At 42.3% G+C, this 16,712-nt stretch overlaps 1 protein-coding gene across 1 annotated transcript in view; it reads left to right on the forward strand.

Annotated features, from left to right (window-relative positions):
- Window positions 1–16,017, forward strand: part of CRYL1 (crystallin lambda 1) — a 75,085-nt gene extending 59,068 nt beyond the window's left edge. The window contains exons 7-8 of the mRNA XM_054973568.1: window positions 9,970–10,076; window positions 11,705–16,017. Of these exons, the coding sequence (XP_054829543.1) occupies window positions 9,970–10,076; window positions 11,705–11,833 (236 nt within the window). The 3' untranslated portion in view covers window positions 11,834–16,017. The remainder of the gene's footprint in view (window positions 1–9,969; window positions 10,077–11,704) is intronic.
- Window positions 16,018–16,712: the final 695 nt, after the last annotated feature.

Consider the following 16,712-nt stretch of genomic DNA (forward strand, 5'->3'; position numbering starts at 1 on the left):
AACGGAAGTTCCTGATCAAAGTTGGGTGCAGATGCAAAGTCGCACCCTTGCTGTAGATTCAGGCATCTCGGCAGTGACGGGTCTAGCCAAAGGAATTCTAGCAGCGAGATCGCAAGTCGATCAAGGAGACCCCCCGCCTTGGGGGCCGTTTTCCCCGGTGACCGCGACTGAGGGAGGTTCCATGATGGGGCAACCGGGTCCAAGTCGAATACAACAGTTGGAAGCTAAACTGATCGACATGGAGGAAAGTTTGGCACATGCCATTCATCTAATCGCAGCGATGGGGGCAGGAGAGAGACTATCACCTGAAGAAATGGCTGTACAAATAGCTACCCTCCAAAGCGTTATTTCCTATCCGATGGATGTCGCCCCGTGGCAGCCGCTGCCCTCAGGAGAGGAGGAATCCTGTCCTGGGGAACCGGGGGAAACCCCCTCGGAACTTCCTAGACTCGACGAAGTCCCGCCTCGCGGGGATACTCCAGTTGAGGTACCTGGAGAAGCTCCAACGGAACCCCCTAGACCGGACGGAGATCCACCTCCCGGAGATACTCCCGCTGAGGTGCCTAGGGACGGGGAGGAAGGGCCAACCCGTCCGACCGCGTCGCCGGTGATACCCCCTCCCGCGTCTCCAATAACGGTCCGGCCGGATCAGTCAGAAGAGCCTCCGGCTCCTCCAAGGGAGGGAGTGCCACGCCAACAGCCAGAAGTTGTTCCCATACAGCAAACCCCAAGGGAAGGTCTACCGGCGCCACAGGAACAGCCTCTGCTTCCCAGAGTAACGACGCCGGGAGGGGCAAGCCCGCGCGGCCCACCACCAGTCAGGCCTTCGCCGCTGCGGCCCCTCCCGCTTCGACCGCAATTAATACAGCAACCGATACGTTTGCCTCAGGACCGACCAATACTACCACCTCCTAATCAACCGGCGGGGCCTATACCACTGCAACCCCACCGACCCGCCCCTCAGCGGCCGATCATGACCCAACAGCTACGGCCACCTCCACCTCAACCGCTACCGCCAGCCCAGCCGGGGCTGCCGCCGCCAGCACAGCCAGAAAACGAAACTTAAAGCTGAAGTGGAGAAGGAGGGGGATAAGGCGCCCAAAACTAAACTGAATCAATCCCCACAGGGGGACTGGCTGGCCGGAACCAAATTCTATGTCCCAGGCAGCCTCCGACGGGAGGTCCTGCAGCGATGTCACGATGCCCCTACGGCCGGTCATTATGGGTATCTGAAAACGTTACATCTGGTTCAACGGCAATTCTGGTGGCCGGGCATGCGCAAAGACATTTCCCAATATGTTAGTTCCTGCCCCATTTGCCTCAGCGCCAAAACTCGAAAAGGAAAACCTCCGGGCCTCCTACGGCCGTTAGAAACACCTAACCAACCTTGGGAAATAATCTCCATGGATTTTATCACTGATTTGCCCAATTCAAAAGGACATAATTGCATTTTAGTAGTGGTAGATCTGTTTTCCAAGCAAGCACATTTTATTCCGTGTACTGCTGTACCCACCGCGCGGAAATTGGCGGATTTATTCTTAAAACACATCGTAAAATTACATTCTTTTCCGTCCAAGGTGATTTCGGATCGCGGCGGACAGTTCGTTGCCAACTTCTGGCGGGAGCTTTTACGAATGTTGAATATTGAACAAGGAATCAGCTCAAGCCACCACCCACAAACCGACGGGCAATCCGAAAAAAACTAATCAAATTTTAGAGCAGTTCCTTCGTTGTTATATTAATTTCCAACAAGATAACTGGGTGGATCTTCTCCCTCTTGCAGAATTCTCATACAACAACAGTGTGCATGCTTCCACGGGAGAGGCTCCTTTCAAAATTGTATATGGAACTCACTTCAACCCTTTCCCGCTGGACGCTCCCCCTCTCCATTCCTCTAGCTCGCCAGACGCATCTTCATGGTGGGGGGAGGCGGCTCAACAATGGACCCTTATCAAAAAGCACCTCGAGAAAGCCAAACAGGATTACAAAAAGTACGCAGATCGCCATCGTGCGGCCGATTGGGATTTACAACCTGGGGATCATGTTTATATTTCCACCAAGAATCTGAAACTAGCCCAGACCAGCCGAAAACTAGCGCTAAAGTTCCTTGGACCTTTTCCTGTGCGCAAGGTAATCAACAAAGTGACTGTTGCAGTAGATTTGCCCAAGAATTTGCGCCATGTTCATGATACGTTCCATGTCAGTCTCTTAAAGAAAGCTCCAACCGACAACAACTGGCATGTCAAAGCTCCGCCCATTCCTACTCTAATAGACGACCAAGTACACTATGAGGTACAACAAATTCTGGACTCGAAGTTCAAACGTAAACAGCTGTTTTACCTCATTAGGTGGAAGGACTTTGATTCTGGTTATGATGAATGGGTGAACTCCGTGCATGTTCATGCTCCTAGGTTAACCAAAGCTTTTCATACTCGTTACCCATATAAACCAGGGGGGGATCTATTTTAAGGGGGGCAGAATGTCAGGTTCAGTGTATCTGTTAACTGTACTGACTCCATTTTCTAATGCTTTTAGTGTTTAAGTGCTTTCCCCACAGGTGCACCGCTTCCCAGGCAGATTTCTCACCGGAGGAGATTGTTTTGTCTAACACCGTTCCACCAAGCATTGGCCTTGAAAGAGAGCAACTTCCCAAGACGGAAAGATGTTGTTTTGAGAACTGTGGGGGGAGGCTGGTCCAGCTGGGAACTGTTACTCTGTACCTCATGCTTTGCCCTTCATTGGTAACAATGAACGTGTACCATCCTGAGTCTCCTATTCAGGACAGTGGACTATAATGGACCTTTTCTGCAGTAAAGTTTCCTTAATCAAACAATGGACTCCTGTTTGCTTGTGAGGGGAACCTGTAGGAAGAGCCTTATTTAGCCACAGTCTGACAATATTTGAATCTTCTTTTCCAAGCTAAAAATGGAACGTCCTTCAATATCTTAACCTTGTTACCCAGAAAGTCCAAGTCCACATTGTACGAATTATATAAGATGGTGTCCCGAGTCTTCTTAGATAAAAAATCGATAATCTCGCGAGGCAGCTGACGCTTCGTTGCATATTTTGAAGATGTCCAGCGGACTTCCAGAATATTGCTTTTTAACTCTTCTTTAGTTGCCTTTGCGGATGACGCCAAAAGTTCCGACACCAAATCCTTTAAGTTTTCACTTTCCTCCTCCTTCACATTCTGAAGACGCAATACCGTCTGAGCACGATCCACTTGTAACTCTATCAATTGATTCTCCAAAAGCTTTACTTCTTTGTTTGTTGCTTTCATGAGTACTGCATTTTCCTGAGCAGACTGCTCTGCCCCAGACGCTACGTCTTTAATGGTTTTCACTTCGTTCTCAACTGAGCCAACCCTTTGACCAATTTCATTTAGCTTATCAACAAAGGGCTTCATAGCTTCAACGACCGACCATTTAACCACCTCTTCAAGAGACTCTCCTTTCCCCTGCAAAGCAGCCGAAACAGATTTGCCCACAGCAGGGCTCTGCTTTTTCGTCGCCATCTTAGGTGGGGGGAGTCCGCCAACTAAGTTCCAAAACTCAATGAAGGGGAAGATATCCGAACCTTCTTAGCTTCAACTCCCACCAATCCTTCGCATACGCTTGGAATGACAGAAGGGATTCGCTTACTTACAGGTTTTCACCCTAAATCTGCTTGTTGCCATTCCCCATGGCCCGGCAGCACGCGATGTGCTGCGCAAGTCTGCCGGCCTCCATAGGAGCAGACGGGCAATTTACCCCCTGCATCGACTTCAGGGGACTCTTCCCGCAGCGCTCCGGACCCTGACCCCCTCACTGGGAGTCCTGGGGGTTAACCCTCGCAGGTCAACCACCCGGTCAGGCTGCTCGGGAGCTTCCTCCCGGACCTGCGGAGAGGAGCGTCCGACATGGCCGGGAAAACGAAACCGAATCCAGGGAGACTGTCCAATCACATGATTCTCTCATAGACAACATGAGAAAATGAAGTGTTATTCCTACAGGGAATTGTGTGTGTGTGTGTGCGTGTGCGTGCATGCGTGTGATGTGCCATCAAGTTGCCTCCGACCTATGGTGACCCTATGAAGGAAAGACTTCCAAAACATCCTATCATTAACAGACTTGTTCATGGACCCGGGTAATTACAAATATTTTCAGAATTAACTAGGAAGCCAATACTACGTCTGTACAAGAATCTTGAATTTGATCAGGATTCCTGAATATACCAAAACATACCAATAAGATACTTTTCGGGTATATTTTCAGACCAAATGTACACCCTTGTCCATTGGGATGGTTATGGATGAGAGAACCCATAGCCTTTATGAAGACTATGTAAGTGTGTCTTGATGGAGCAGGTGTCCATTTGTTTCTGATAGAATCACATCAGAAGGCATTAACTGGAAGGAATGCTAAATGAGTTTCAGAGGCCTCAAGTTTTCGCATCCAAAGCTCTCTGTTGTATGTGCAGTTCCATTACCTTCCTGTTTGGGGAATGAATGCAGGTGCCCCTCCCATTTAAATGAATGGGAAAATGTTTGCAAGTATGCAGATACCACAACATGTCCCTGTATTGTTTTTTAAATTCCTTTTGCACACTTGGCACATGTGAGCTAGCCAGGGTAGGTTGCTTAAGAACTTCTGCTCTGCCATTACAATCCTCCTCCGACTGGAAGAGAACTGAACACACGGCATCATGCCAGAACCCTTGCGATTACAGAGCAAATGCCAACAGCAAGTCAGTGAGAAAGAAAAGAGAGAAATATGAGAACTGAATGCTGACAGACAGAAAGGAAGCCCTCAACATTTTTTAACAAGGAAAGTACTATAAGGATATCTAATTGACATAATATGGTAATAGTGAATGTTGATTTCAGGTCCGTTGAGCTCTTATCCCAGAGCTGGACATTTTGAAATTTGGCAAAGCACCACTAAAAAAGAAATGCTATCAGATCTTTTTAGTTTAAAAAAACACCACCAGCAGCAATATAGTACTTCTAAAGCTATTTTCTCATTTATCTATCACTGTGTTATCTTAGTACAAAGTACCTCTTGTATGCGTACAGCTAATCTTTTGAAATTCCATATTGAAAAGTAAGATTATACTCTTGTTTTCAGGCTGAGTTGCTTTAGGCTCATAAAAAATCACCTGCAAAACATAGTAATAACTGGCTTGCATATTTTTCTTCGAACAGCCAAACACTGAAACAACTCCACTGGCATAAATCTAGTATATTTCAGTAGACTTTATGCCAACAGCAGTCTTCCAAATTTGAATCACAGTTGCCCTGAGGTGAAGGCCAGTTTATGAACAATACTCTTGTTTGCTTCACTGAAGTTGTTCCTTCTTTGTTCTGATGGAATATATTGAGGCTGTGATCCTTATAAGCTGTGCAAACTATAGCGGGCATTTATTATCTGTTCCTGATGTTAGATTCCAGGGATAGATTGGGCATTCTGCTTATTTATTGGCTGCCTAGTTCTCCATTAGGTACCCTGTTTGACCTGGTAAAATGTAATCTTGAGCTTGGTGCTGGAGACACCCAGATTTCACCAAGATATCCTAGGTGATTTCAAGATTCATGCTATTGGCTCCATGTCTGGGCCAGCTCAGGATATGATAGCCTCCCTGGTCATTATGGGTCTCTCTCAGGTTGTTAGGCCCTACAAATAACACATGGCATACCTTAGACTTTAATTTTGCACTGAATCACTTGGGGAAGAACTGGTTTGGGGACTAGAGGTTCAGCCTGTTCCATGATCCAACAACTGCCTCCTCAAGGCACAGGTGAAAGTTACACGGATGCTCTGCAGGGATGAGGGGTCAGTTAAAATGGTCTGCCTGTGGAGATCCAACTGGTTTCAAGAAGTCCTGAGGGATTTTAAGATCTCATTTAACAAGTCTGCCAAGGCCACAGTTGAAGCTTCTGGAAGCTATTGACGTGGCTGGCTCCCATTGACCTTTCCAACCCTTTTGGTAGAATCCAGTGCTTTGATTTACTGTGGAGCAGTGTGATAGGAAGAGAGCCAGGAGACATCTAGAATGACATTGGTGGAAAACTCATACTAAATCTAACAGTGTACTATAGAGCTCATTGGAAGACCTATGAGGTGGTGGTGATGGCAGTAAAGAAATCCTACTTTGCTGCTATCACTGGCATCAGCTTTCTGTAGCTGATGATTAGGTGTGATATTTTTGCAAATTTGTTTGCTGAGAAAATCTCTCAAATATGTTGTGATTTGAATGATGGTTGTAATACAGTTGAGTCACTAGAAACGGCTGTTGGCTAGTATACCACCTGGTCTGTTTATGGACCATTTTGATCTGATTACAGCAATGGAATTTGATAGGATCCTGGGATTTGTGAAGGCTACCCCTTGTACTCTAGACCCTGTCCATTTTAGTCACTGAAATTCATTTAAGAGCTTTATCAATGTTCATCATAAATCAACCACTGACTTGGGGCACCTTTCCTTTGCCACGAAGACAAGTGGCCATCTATCTCACTATTTTTTTTTAAAAAATCATTGCTATAGAAGAATGGTGTGGCCAATTATCACCTGGTCTCTAATTTGCCTTTTCTGGGCAAGAGCAGTAGCAGAAGACACCAGGTCTTCCTGAGGGATTTATCTGGCATCAGGCTGGGGTATGCGATGGAGATAGCATTGACGGCTATAGTCAATGATCTCTGTCTGAATGTAGACAAGGACTGGGCTCTTCATTGCTCTTCCTGGATTTAACAGCAGCCCTTGATACTGTGAAAGTAAACATATTTCTTTATGAACAATTTTTGATACCTGGTTTGTATCTGATAAGAGGCCATAAATATGGGGTCCATACATGAGAGGCAGTATGATGTAGTGGTTAGCATGTCAGACTAGTATCTGGGAGACCCACTCTGCCATGGAAGCTTGCTGAGTGACTTTGAGCCAGGCTCATACTCTCGCCTAACCTACTTCACAGGGTTGTTGTGAAGATAAAACAGAGAAGGGAATATTAGAAACCACTTTGGATCCCCATTGGAAAGAAAAGTGCAGTATAGATGTAAACAAATATTAAATAAATGTTAATATGATTTTTGTTAAACTTGTTAATTTCTTTTTGTTTGATTCTGTGCCTTGCAAAACATTGTGGCATTTGGATTCTGCCAAAAAGAAACTAGGCTCAGAGCAGAAAATATTAGTTATTTTCAACAATAAATCTGAGAACAGAAATCAAATCATGTACTGTTATTGGGGAAAAGAATAAAATAATCCACAGAAATGGATAGAAATTGCTATTAAAAGGACTTTTCTTGTAATACTCAACTGACAATATTGCATTCCTCATTACAACGCATATTGAAATTGCAAACAAACACAGACAATCTTGTGTTATTGGAAATTACTTTTAATGGTTGCTTTTAGCGACCATCTGTTTGGCCAGTGATGTCGCCTCATTTGAAACTACTGACAAATTAATAAGAAGACAACTTCTTTCTTACTTCAGATTATGTAAAATATTGCTGAAATTAAAATTTCTGATATTCCATCAACCTTAAGAAATCCATGAAATCACTTATAATCTGTAAGAATTCTTACAGAGTGGCAACTTCTTTACGTGCATCACAGAATTAATTTCGATCACGTAGGCAGTGCTGGCGTCAGCAGTGGGTGGGGTGGGGCAGATGCCAAGGACCACACCTGCTGTGAAATAATCGTGTTTCTTTTTTCACACTGCAAACTTTACACAGTAAAGGGGAGAATGGCAATTTTATTACATTACATTGATGGATGCTAAGCTCTTACCAAGGCACTAAGGGACAACTTGTCCACTCTGTTCACACACTCCCTGTCTTTATTAATAGCAAATCAATCGGTGGACAGCAAGCGAAAAAAATCTGAAATTTCTGCATGTCACAGATACAAAAAGAAAAGCATTGGACAGAATGCTAGAAAAGTACAAATTGTTGATGCCTAATATTTGTGGGCAATGCTATAAAGGAATGCAAGCCATTGTTCTAGGGGGGAAAAACCTCCGGCGTTCTTTGAACCTTGCTTTCCCCACAGCTGGAATCTTGTGCTGGTGCTAGCTGCAGATAGCTCTGCAATGCAATGTCACTGCTGTACCACCAGACAGAGCATGGGAGGGGATCAGGGAGCTGGGTGAGCAGCCAGCAGAGGCAGCAGTGGCTGGGCTGAGGGCTGTGGGGCAATTCCTCCCCTCATCCCTCTGGCATGCTGGGGTGAGGCAATTAAGCCACGCTTCTTGGTGACCCAACTGGCCCACCAGCCCACACGCTCGGTTCTATGTTAAAAAAACTACAAATCCCATGAAACATAGCATCAGTGGCCATGGAGATAAAACCTGTCGCTGCCATCACATCTAGCTTGGCTCTAAGATGCCACTGGACTCCAACCTTGCTGTCTTACTGCAGACTAACATGGCAACCCACCTGAAATTACCTGTATCAAAGATGTAACTCTTGTTTAAAAAGCTGAGTGATGTATTTCTCAGTTTTACAAATGAGGTTATTTTCTTGTGTTAGCTAAGTTTGATCCATTGTTGAGTGATAAAATTTTTAAGTTCTAGATGAATTTTAAACGGAACTGGATAGTTTCAAATTAAGATCTTCAGTATGTTGAGATTGTTCAACTACTTAAGCTTTTTTTGGATGGGTGTGGATTGGCTGGCCTCCTTACTCTTGATAATGAGAAAGGAGAAACTTTTCTGCAGACCTTGAGAAAATGTCCTCTTCCTCACACTCGACTTTACAGCAGGTTTTCTGACTATTTGGCCTGCATGGATAGAATCCGCTCATTCATCGTTTCAGGCCCCCATAATGCTCAGATTCCTAAATTCCACACTTGAGGGAGTCAAACTGAAGCAGTGCCTGATTTTTCTTTCTGCACTAGAAAAATGCCTTGTTTCTGCTGCGGGCTTTCTAGGGGAAGACAACACATCAACAGTTTCATCACTGTGGGTTTTTTTGTTTAATGTTTGGAAGTTAGAGGGGTTTGTATGATTTGCTGAGGTGTTCTGGAAGGAAATTCTAAAAATATTAAGCAGGAGGAGTCCGGTCTCTCTGCAGAGTTTTTATGTCAGCCATTGCAGTGTTTTCTTTTCCCCAACAACACAACCCTTTTATTATTTTTATTTTTGTTAAAACAGCAAAAAATAGCATTAAAAAAAAACATATATGTCAACCTATGTCCTTTTTTATTGGAGCCATAAGTTGGATCCAGCAATGAATGACTATGTAAGAAAAAGTACTTAGTGCAGTTCCATTTGTGAAAGCAGTAGCTGCTGCAGTGCACAACACTAAATAACAATGTGCATACGGCCCAAGGGAATACACAACAGACAGTTCATACAATTTCCTTTCATTTGGTTTTGAAATTGTATTGCAAGAAATACCTTGAGCTGTGTCTTGGGACATAAAAAGGATAGTAGGGATGCAATCGCTTTTGTTTAGCAAAGTCAACAGTGAGAAGTAATGTTAGTATACTTACACAAGGATTCCTGATATTCAAGATCCCATTATATGCATCTCCCAATATACACATGCCAGATACATTCTTCAGAAAGCCTTCTCCTGGTAGTACCCTCTCCAGGAATATCCTAGTGGCAGCCATTAAGTTGTGGACTTTTTCTGTGGAAAGTCTATTCTAGAATAGCCTACCAGAGTGGGTATAGCAGGTGACCTCACTTGCTGCTTTCAGGGAGATATGTCATCGAACTTTATTCCAGAGGGCATATGGTGGTGTGTCAACTGTGCTGGGAGATTTGCCTGCATCTGTGTATTGTTTTTAGCTTCTTGCTGGACATTTGTCTCCTTGCAGCTATTGCTGCTTTATCTCTTGAGTTTGAGGAGATAGGGTGGAAAATAAACATTTTAAATAAATAAATTATAAGGTGTGTACTTTTCTTTTGTATATGCAGCAAATTTGTAAGATTTTATACTTAAGAACAACCAACAAGCACTCACATATTCTATTTCAGGAATGCTCAATTACTGCGAGAGGTACCGTGAAGGAATAATACGCGTCTTGAAAAGCTTTGGGCCAATACCAGAATTTACTGGAGTAGCAGAAGAAAAAATCAATACGGTATGTGTGAAAATGGAAGCTATATAGGCAGTTCTTGTTAGCTGCATGTAACGTCTTCTTGGTTGTTTTAGGGAAGTAGTTCTTGGGGTGAGAATTCTCAGATCAAACTTCATCTTTCTATGGAAGTTTTAGTGATCAATAAGTAAATCCTAATATAGATACAACATTCTAGAAGCTGCCTGAGCTGCATGCAGCATTTTATTTATTTAGTTTGTCTGCTTTTTTATAGCCAGCCTTTCTATAGAGCCAGTTTGGTATTTAGAGCCAGTTTGGTGTAGTGGTTAAGAAGAGTGCGGGACTCTAATTTGGAGAACTGGGTTTAATTCCCCACTCCTCCACTTGAAGCCAGCTGGGTGACTTTGGGTCAGTCACAGCTCTTTTAGAGCTCTCTCAGCCCCACTCACTTCACAGGGAGATTGTTGTGAGGATAATAATAACACACTTTGTAAACTGCTCTGAGTGGGCATTAAGTCGTCTTGAAGGGCGGTATATAAATCCAATGTTGTTATTATCTCTTGCAGAGAATCAAAGCAGATTACACAGTGTAAGTCAATACAAACAATAGCTGGGACAGTACAAAAGGGTAAGGATGGAGCCATATGGTTTGCGCTCTGCTACCAAATTTGGTGGCTACCGCCTTGTGTGGCAAACAGAACATTGCTATATATGTGCTAGCTATTGTTTTTTGGTACACATGCATTAAAGGCAAGGCAATATGACTTGTCTGGAAGAGAACATAAAAGTTGCCAGGATCCAAAGACTCTGACATTGTATTTGGGGGCCAGGCATTGGTGATTATCCAAAGTGGTTGAAATGCTCAATTTTTTTAATGTTTGGATTTTCTTGTTTTTGACATCTGACTGTCATGACATGGAACAAATTTTCTCATGTATATTTTATAAAAACGTTTGTGTCATATAATCCTCCCCCTCCCAAAGCTATACCTCCTCAGTCAGTCATTTCAAAACGCTTCATTCTTTCCACTGTAGGACCATTTCACTGTCACCATTCTGAATGCATAATCTGGGAACAGCCTGTCCCTTGTTCTTATCTGACTGGCACCAGGATCTGTTAACATTCCAAGCTTGCAGTCTTCTCTATACATTGCAAAAATAATAGCTGAATGCTTTGGTTTTGTACCGTAGTTTCATTTACCTCACCAAAGCAACTCCCATAAAACAGCATCTCAACAAGCAGCATTTGCTTTATGATATCTATGAAGAGACATTGCTTTATCTCTATAAACATAAGCTTAAACAAGTGGAAATGATACTTTTTATTGAGTGGAAAGGCCCTTTGCCTCCATAGCACATAAATAAATAGAAGACTCGAAAGGTATACTTTATTTTCAGTGATGGCATGCAGACATTGGCCAGGTTTCATTATCTTTAAATGTAGTAGATCCAAATGTATGCAATGTATTTTTTATGTAGTCATACAGTGAAAAGACGCCCTTAAACTCCCCCAGGGTTAAGCCTAGTGAACAATTGTTTGGTTATTGCAGCGCTTGCAACGAAAATAATAGCATCATTAAAAGCGGGGGAATACAGTGGATTCAATAATATATGCTGTCAGGAGGATGCCTTTAAGAATAGCTTTCCAACTTACAATTTTCCCCCTTGTTTTAGGCAATGTGTGAAGAGACTCCAGCTGATTCGGAGCATTTGAATGACAGGAGGTGCTGGCGAGATAACTGCCTCGTGCGCCTGGCAAAGCTGAAAAAGGAAATAAAATCGGATGATTTGCATCACCTTTAAGCTACAGGAGCCGTCACCATCAGACTTGGCATATGGGTGGTTGCATCCTTTTCACAGGCAAAAATGCCTGCGTTGTGCAGAAAGAAAAGGTGATGTAACATGCAAAAGATTATTGCTGTAGTCAGTTAATTACAATTAATATATTTTCATCTGAATATCATCAGAAGCTTGTTTCTAGGTGACATTTTAAAGCCATATTCTTAAGCCTCTTGAAGGGAAAGGCACGGATTTAATTGGGACTACATACCTGATTATATTACAGATTATATTACAGTTTAAATACTTCAAGCCATTGAAGTGAAAGACGGTTTGCATTTTAAGCAACATCCTGTATTTTAGTACACAGAATGTGCAGCAAGTATGTATCCATAAATGTAGTGATTTAGGTTTTTCCAGCCCTCAGATTTCTTCTTGATATTTTCATCATCTTGAATGTTAACAGCATTGAATCCATTCATGCATCTGACAAAGTGGGGTCCAGCTCACAAAAAGTTGTTCTGTAATACATTTGTTATTTTTTAAGGTGCCAGAAAATCCAGTTATTTTGACTGAAGCAGACTACAACAGCTTTCCCTTCTAGAACTGATAAAGAGTATTGATAATAATATATCTTTTATTACCTTGAACCCAAATCTGTATTTTCAGTCATAAATAGATTGCTGGCTGTTCCTCTGGACTAAATTTGTCTGTATTTAGCTTTCTATTGGCAGGGTAACCTGTCACTCCCCACAGACCTATCGCACCCCATCACAATCCTAAATATATTTGAAAGCAAGTATATTTCATGCATATTAATGGACCTTACTTTTAAACAAGGGTGCTTCGTTTCATAGTCTTTCTTGTAGTGCTGGATTGTGGGTGTCCATATTGGGAGGACAACAGCAGAAACAAATGATCAGTGAAATCCTAAGAAACCTTTCTGGGAGTAAGCCCCTTAAACAGACCTGAGTAGGATTCTGAGTAAACCTCCTTAGGATTGCTCTCGATGTTAAATGCAGGAAAACATACCTTTTAGTCTGGCTTCCTGTGTTAGCAAAGCACAATTCTGCCACTATTCTAGATGAAGAGAGTGGCTTATTTTTCTTAACAAGCCTCTAAGCCTTGGGTATCATAGAGACAAATCAAACAAATGGCTCAGTCACTAGTTTGTACATATATTTGAGTGCTTATAAAGATTAAAAAATATTTTTCTTAAAATCCAGGATAATACATATAGGATTTTATTTTATTTAGGCCATTTCTGTGCCACCTTTCCATATAAAATTTAATAAAAATTTAAAAACTATCAAAACAGTAAACATTGCTTAACACAGGATTAAAAACCAGGGCAAGAACTTACTTTATTAAAAAAAAAAAACTTTCAGCAATTTTAAGAAGTCTTTCGCTGATATTGGAAGGCCTCAGTGAGGGGCTTAAATATCATTCCCAGGGGGAACAGGGATTCCAAAAGATTGGGGCCCAATCCAAAGGTGCTGTTATGCATTATGCCAGTGTGACAGCCCCCGTGCCAGTGGAGGGTTGCTCTCCTGAGTGAGGGAACTGGTTTTTGCAAAGTCCTCCCTCCCGCTGCAGATGCCCCACTTTGCTTCCCATGACTTCCAGTATAGAATTTGGGGGGTGGGGGGTCTAGAGAGGCGCAGCAAGAAGGGGAGTTACAGGAAAGCCCCTTCCAAGAGCATCACTCTGTTTGCAATACCTATGATTGACAGTTGCCATACTGATGTTGATGCATAGTTTATGTCAGCTGTGACATCTGTAGGCCACAAGCAACATACTCAGTATTTTAATTATTATTTTTACTTCATTTATATTCCCCCTTTCTCCCCAGTGGAGACCCAAAGCGACTTACATCATTCTCCTCTCCTGCATTTTTTCCCTCACAGTAAACCCTGAGAGGTAGGTTAGGCTAAGAGTTTGTGACTGGCCCAAGATGACCCAGAAAGCATTCATGGCAGAGCAGGGAATAGAACCTGGGTCGCCCAGATCCTAGTTTATCGCTCTAGCCACTACACCACACTGTACAATAAAACATAGATAAACATCTAGTACCATGAACAAATATATAGCAGATTAAAATTGCAAATTACAAATAAAAATAAAGCATACATTTGTAAGTCCCCACTGGCCATAAACTTTCCAGGTATTAAAATTGTCAGAATTTCCAGTTCCAACAAAGAACTTCAATCTTAAATTTGGATGAATAAGACACTGCCATAGCCTTAGTAGTTGTATGATCTTTGGCAGCAGTCCTAAGCATATTTACTTGGAAGTAAGGTCTCATTAAAATTAGTAGGACTAATATCTGAATTAACATGGATGGGATCAGGGTATTTATATCAAGAAGTATAAGGTTAAAGCATGATTTTTAAAAGGCGAAATGAAATCTCGGGATGCTTAATCTGATGTCGATGCTACAGTATTATCAACAATCTAAAAGTATGCTGAAATTTATAAAGAATTTAGCTGCTTTGCATACCCCCCCCAACAAAACGCATCAATAATATCCCATACAAATGAGAACTCACAAGTGATTGGGATTCCTTTGCTTCTCCTCCTTATTTCCAGCAATGAATCAGTCATTGGAAGTAGTATGGGATAGGCTCAGAGAAAGCCTGAGCTTAATCCCTCCTGTCATTGGTAGTTTAAGTCCCAAAGCAATCATTGAGGGGAGGGATGCGGCCTAAGAGGCAATGTGCCAAAGTAGCACATTGCTCTGAGCTGAATTTTTCCCATCTTTCCCTGTGGTTCCTTCAGAAGTGAAGGGACTCTCGGGTGCAGCGATGGCCTCTCCACAGAGAGCTTCTTGCGTTGGCCGAGGGCTCAACTGTATGTGATGCTAAGAGCTCTGTGAACAGCACTCCCAGTGTTTATTGTGCTTTAAAAATCATGTGGGGAGCCTGTTCCAATCAAGGCCATGGAATGAGGGGAGAGGGTTTTAAGCTTTCCCAATGTGTCCTTTTCCCAATCTTAAATACCCCTTGGGAGTCTCTGTTTGCCCCACTGTTGCACCAGTAAGGCAAACAACAGCTCTGGGTCCAATTAGGAAAACGGCAGAGGGAAGGTTAAATGATCCATTGGTACTCTCGCGCTGCAGCATTGGCTGCTAGTGTTACTCCATGACAGCATGAGCAAAGTGGCTTTTGTAGTAAGGGGACATGTAGACATTCCATTTCATCAGGGATTTTTTTTTAATGGGGAACACATTGGAATGGAGTTTCCTGCACCTCTTGAAAATACTCGGCACTAGCGCTTGAAAATAATATGATTTCAAAGAATCCTGTGTGTTTCTTCCTCATTTCCCTCTTGAGAGTTCCGCCACCTCTTTTCCCAGGAAAAAAAAAACCCCTGCATTTCATAAACAGATTTTCTTCTGCATATTGGTAACCACCAAGCTGCATGAATATTGGCACAGGTTTTTAGTGTGTCTGTGTTTAAAAGTCAGACTTGCCATTTCTTGTTCTAAAAGTAAAAGGATTCTCACTGGAGTGGCAACCGCTATGACACTGGGTTTTAAAAGATTTCTGTGAAGAACCAGATAATCTTGTGGGCACCTTTGCTGGTTAATCACTGCCTTGTTGTTGTCTGGAAGCCTTGTTCTGTGTGACAGCTGTCAAAGGTCATCTTTGTAGAACACACACTGAGGAATGAACCATTGACCCCTCCACAAAAAGCAGAAGTTGCTATCCCATAGACTACAGAACTTAGTAATGTAGTTGGTGTCTTTGAGGGCTTGTTGCCACATTAAATTTATGTAACATGAGGAAGACGCCTGGATTTTCCTTCATGACGTAATCTTCCCACATTATATTTTAAGAGGTTTTTTTTTTTACTGTGGACTGAAATAACAACAGTACTTCTGTATTTGTGGCTAGGCAACCTCATTGTACATACTACCTGATAGATTCCTCTATGCTAAGAGCTCTGTGTTGTTTAAAACCTCATTAACAGATGTAATTGAAAGAGAACTTGTATTCATCATTTAAACTACTTTGTGGTGAAATTATAATACTCTTTTAAAATAATTATTATAACATTTATTCTGTTTCAGTAAATATGGATGTGACATTTAAAACAACTCATTTGTTTTAACTTGTGCGCTTTTGTTCTGAATTCCTCTAAACTCTCTTACAATGTTAAATATTCCCATGTCTGCATTTCAATAAATATTTCTAATTAAATCCTCACTAGGTTGTGTGATATTTTGATACCAATACTTAATTTGCATTTGAGAAACACTAAGCATGAATTCAGGCAATACACTTTGTGCAGTTGCCGCAATCTATGATCTGTGTAGAACTGGGTATAACTGGGAATAATGTAGGACATTAGTAGAACTGGGAATGTGGATTTGACGCGTAGGATTTTTGCTGCAGTTTGTTCATGGCATCTCAGTCCATAACTCATTTTGGTGCATTTAGACAACTCAGTTCTGTAAGAATCTCACCATGTAGTTTTAAAAAAGCATTAATTGAGGCAAAGTGGCTATGTAGTTCCACCAGTGGTTAGTCTTCTGAACAACTGTATTCTGCAATCAGAATTAAACTATTAAAGGGAAAATACAATTTGTTGAGTAAGTGGTACCAACCTGAGCAGAGTTATAGCCTTCCAAGTCTATTGAAGTCCATAGTCTTACAAGGACATAACTCAGCTTAGGATGGCACTGTTAATGCCATCCTTCAAATTCTAACAACCAAGGGAAAAGATGGCTATGGTGAGAATAATGTAGGACGCTCGCAAGTATGTTCCTGTAGAGTGCCATTAAGAGTGCTGACCAAAACAATGATGCAGTACGTTGTACAAATCATCCAAATCCTATTCAGTTGGCTTCCTGCAGTGCTCAGCCCTCCAATCAGTTTTCACCTGTGAGTCTGAAAAGAAG

This window comes from Eublepharis macularius, chromosome 3 (assembly GCF_028583425.1).
Source record: "Eublepharis macularius isolate TG4126 chromosome 3, MPM_Emac_v1.0, whole genome shotgun sequence".
Classification (NCBI taxonomy): domain Eukaryota; kingdom Metazoa; phylum Chordata; class Lepidosauria; order Squamata; family Eublepharidae; genus Eublepharis; species Eublepharis macularius.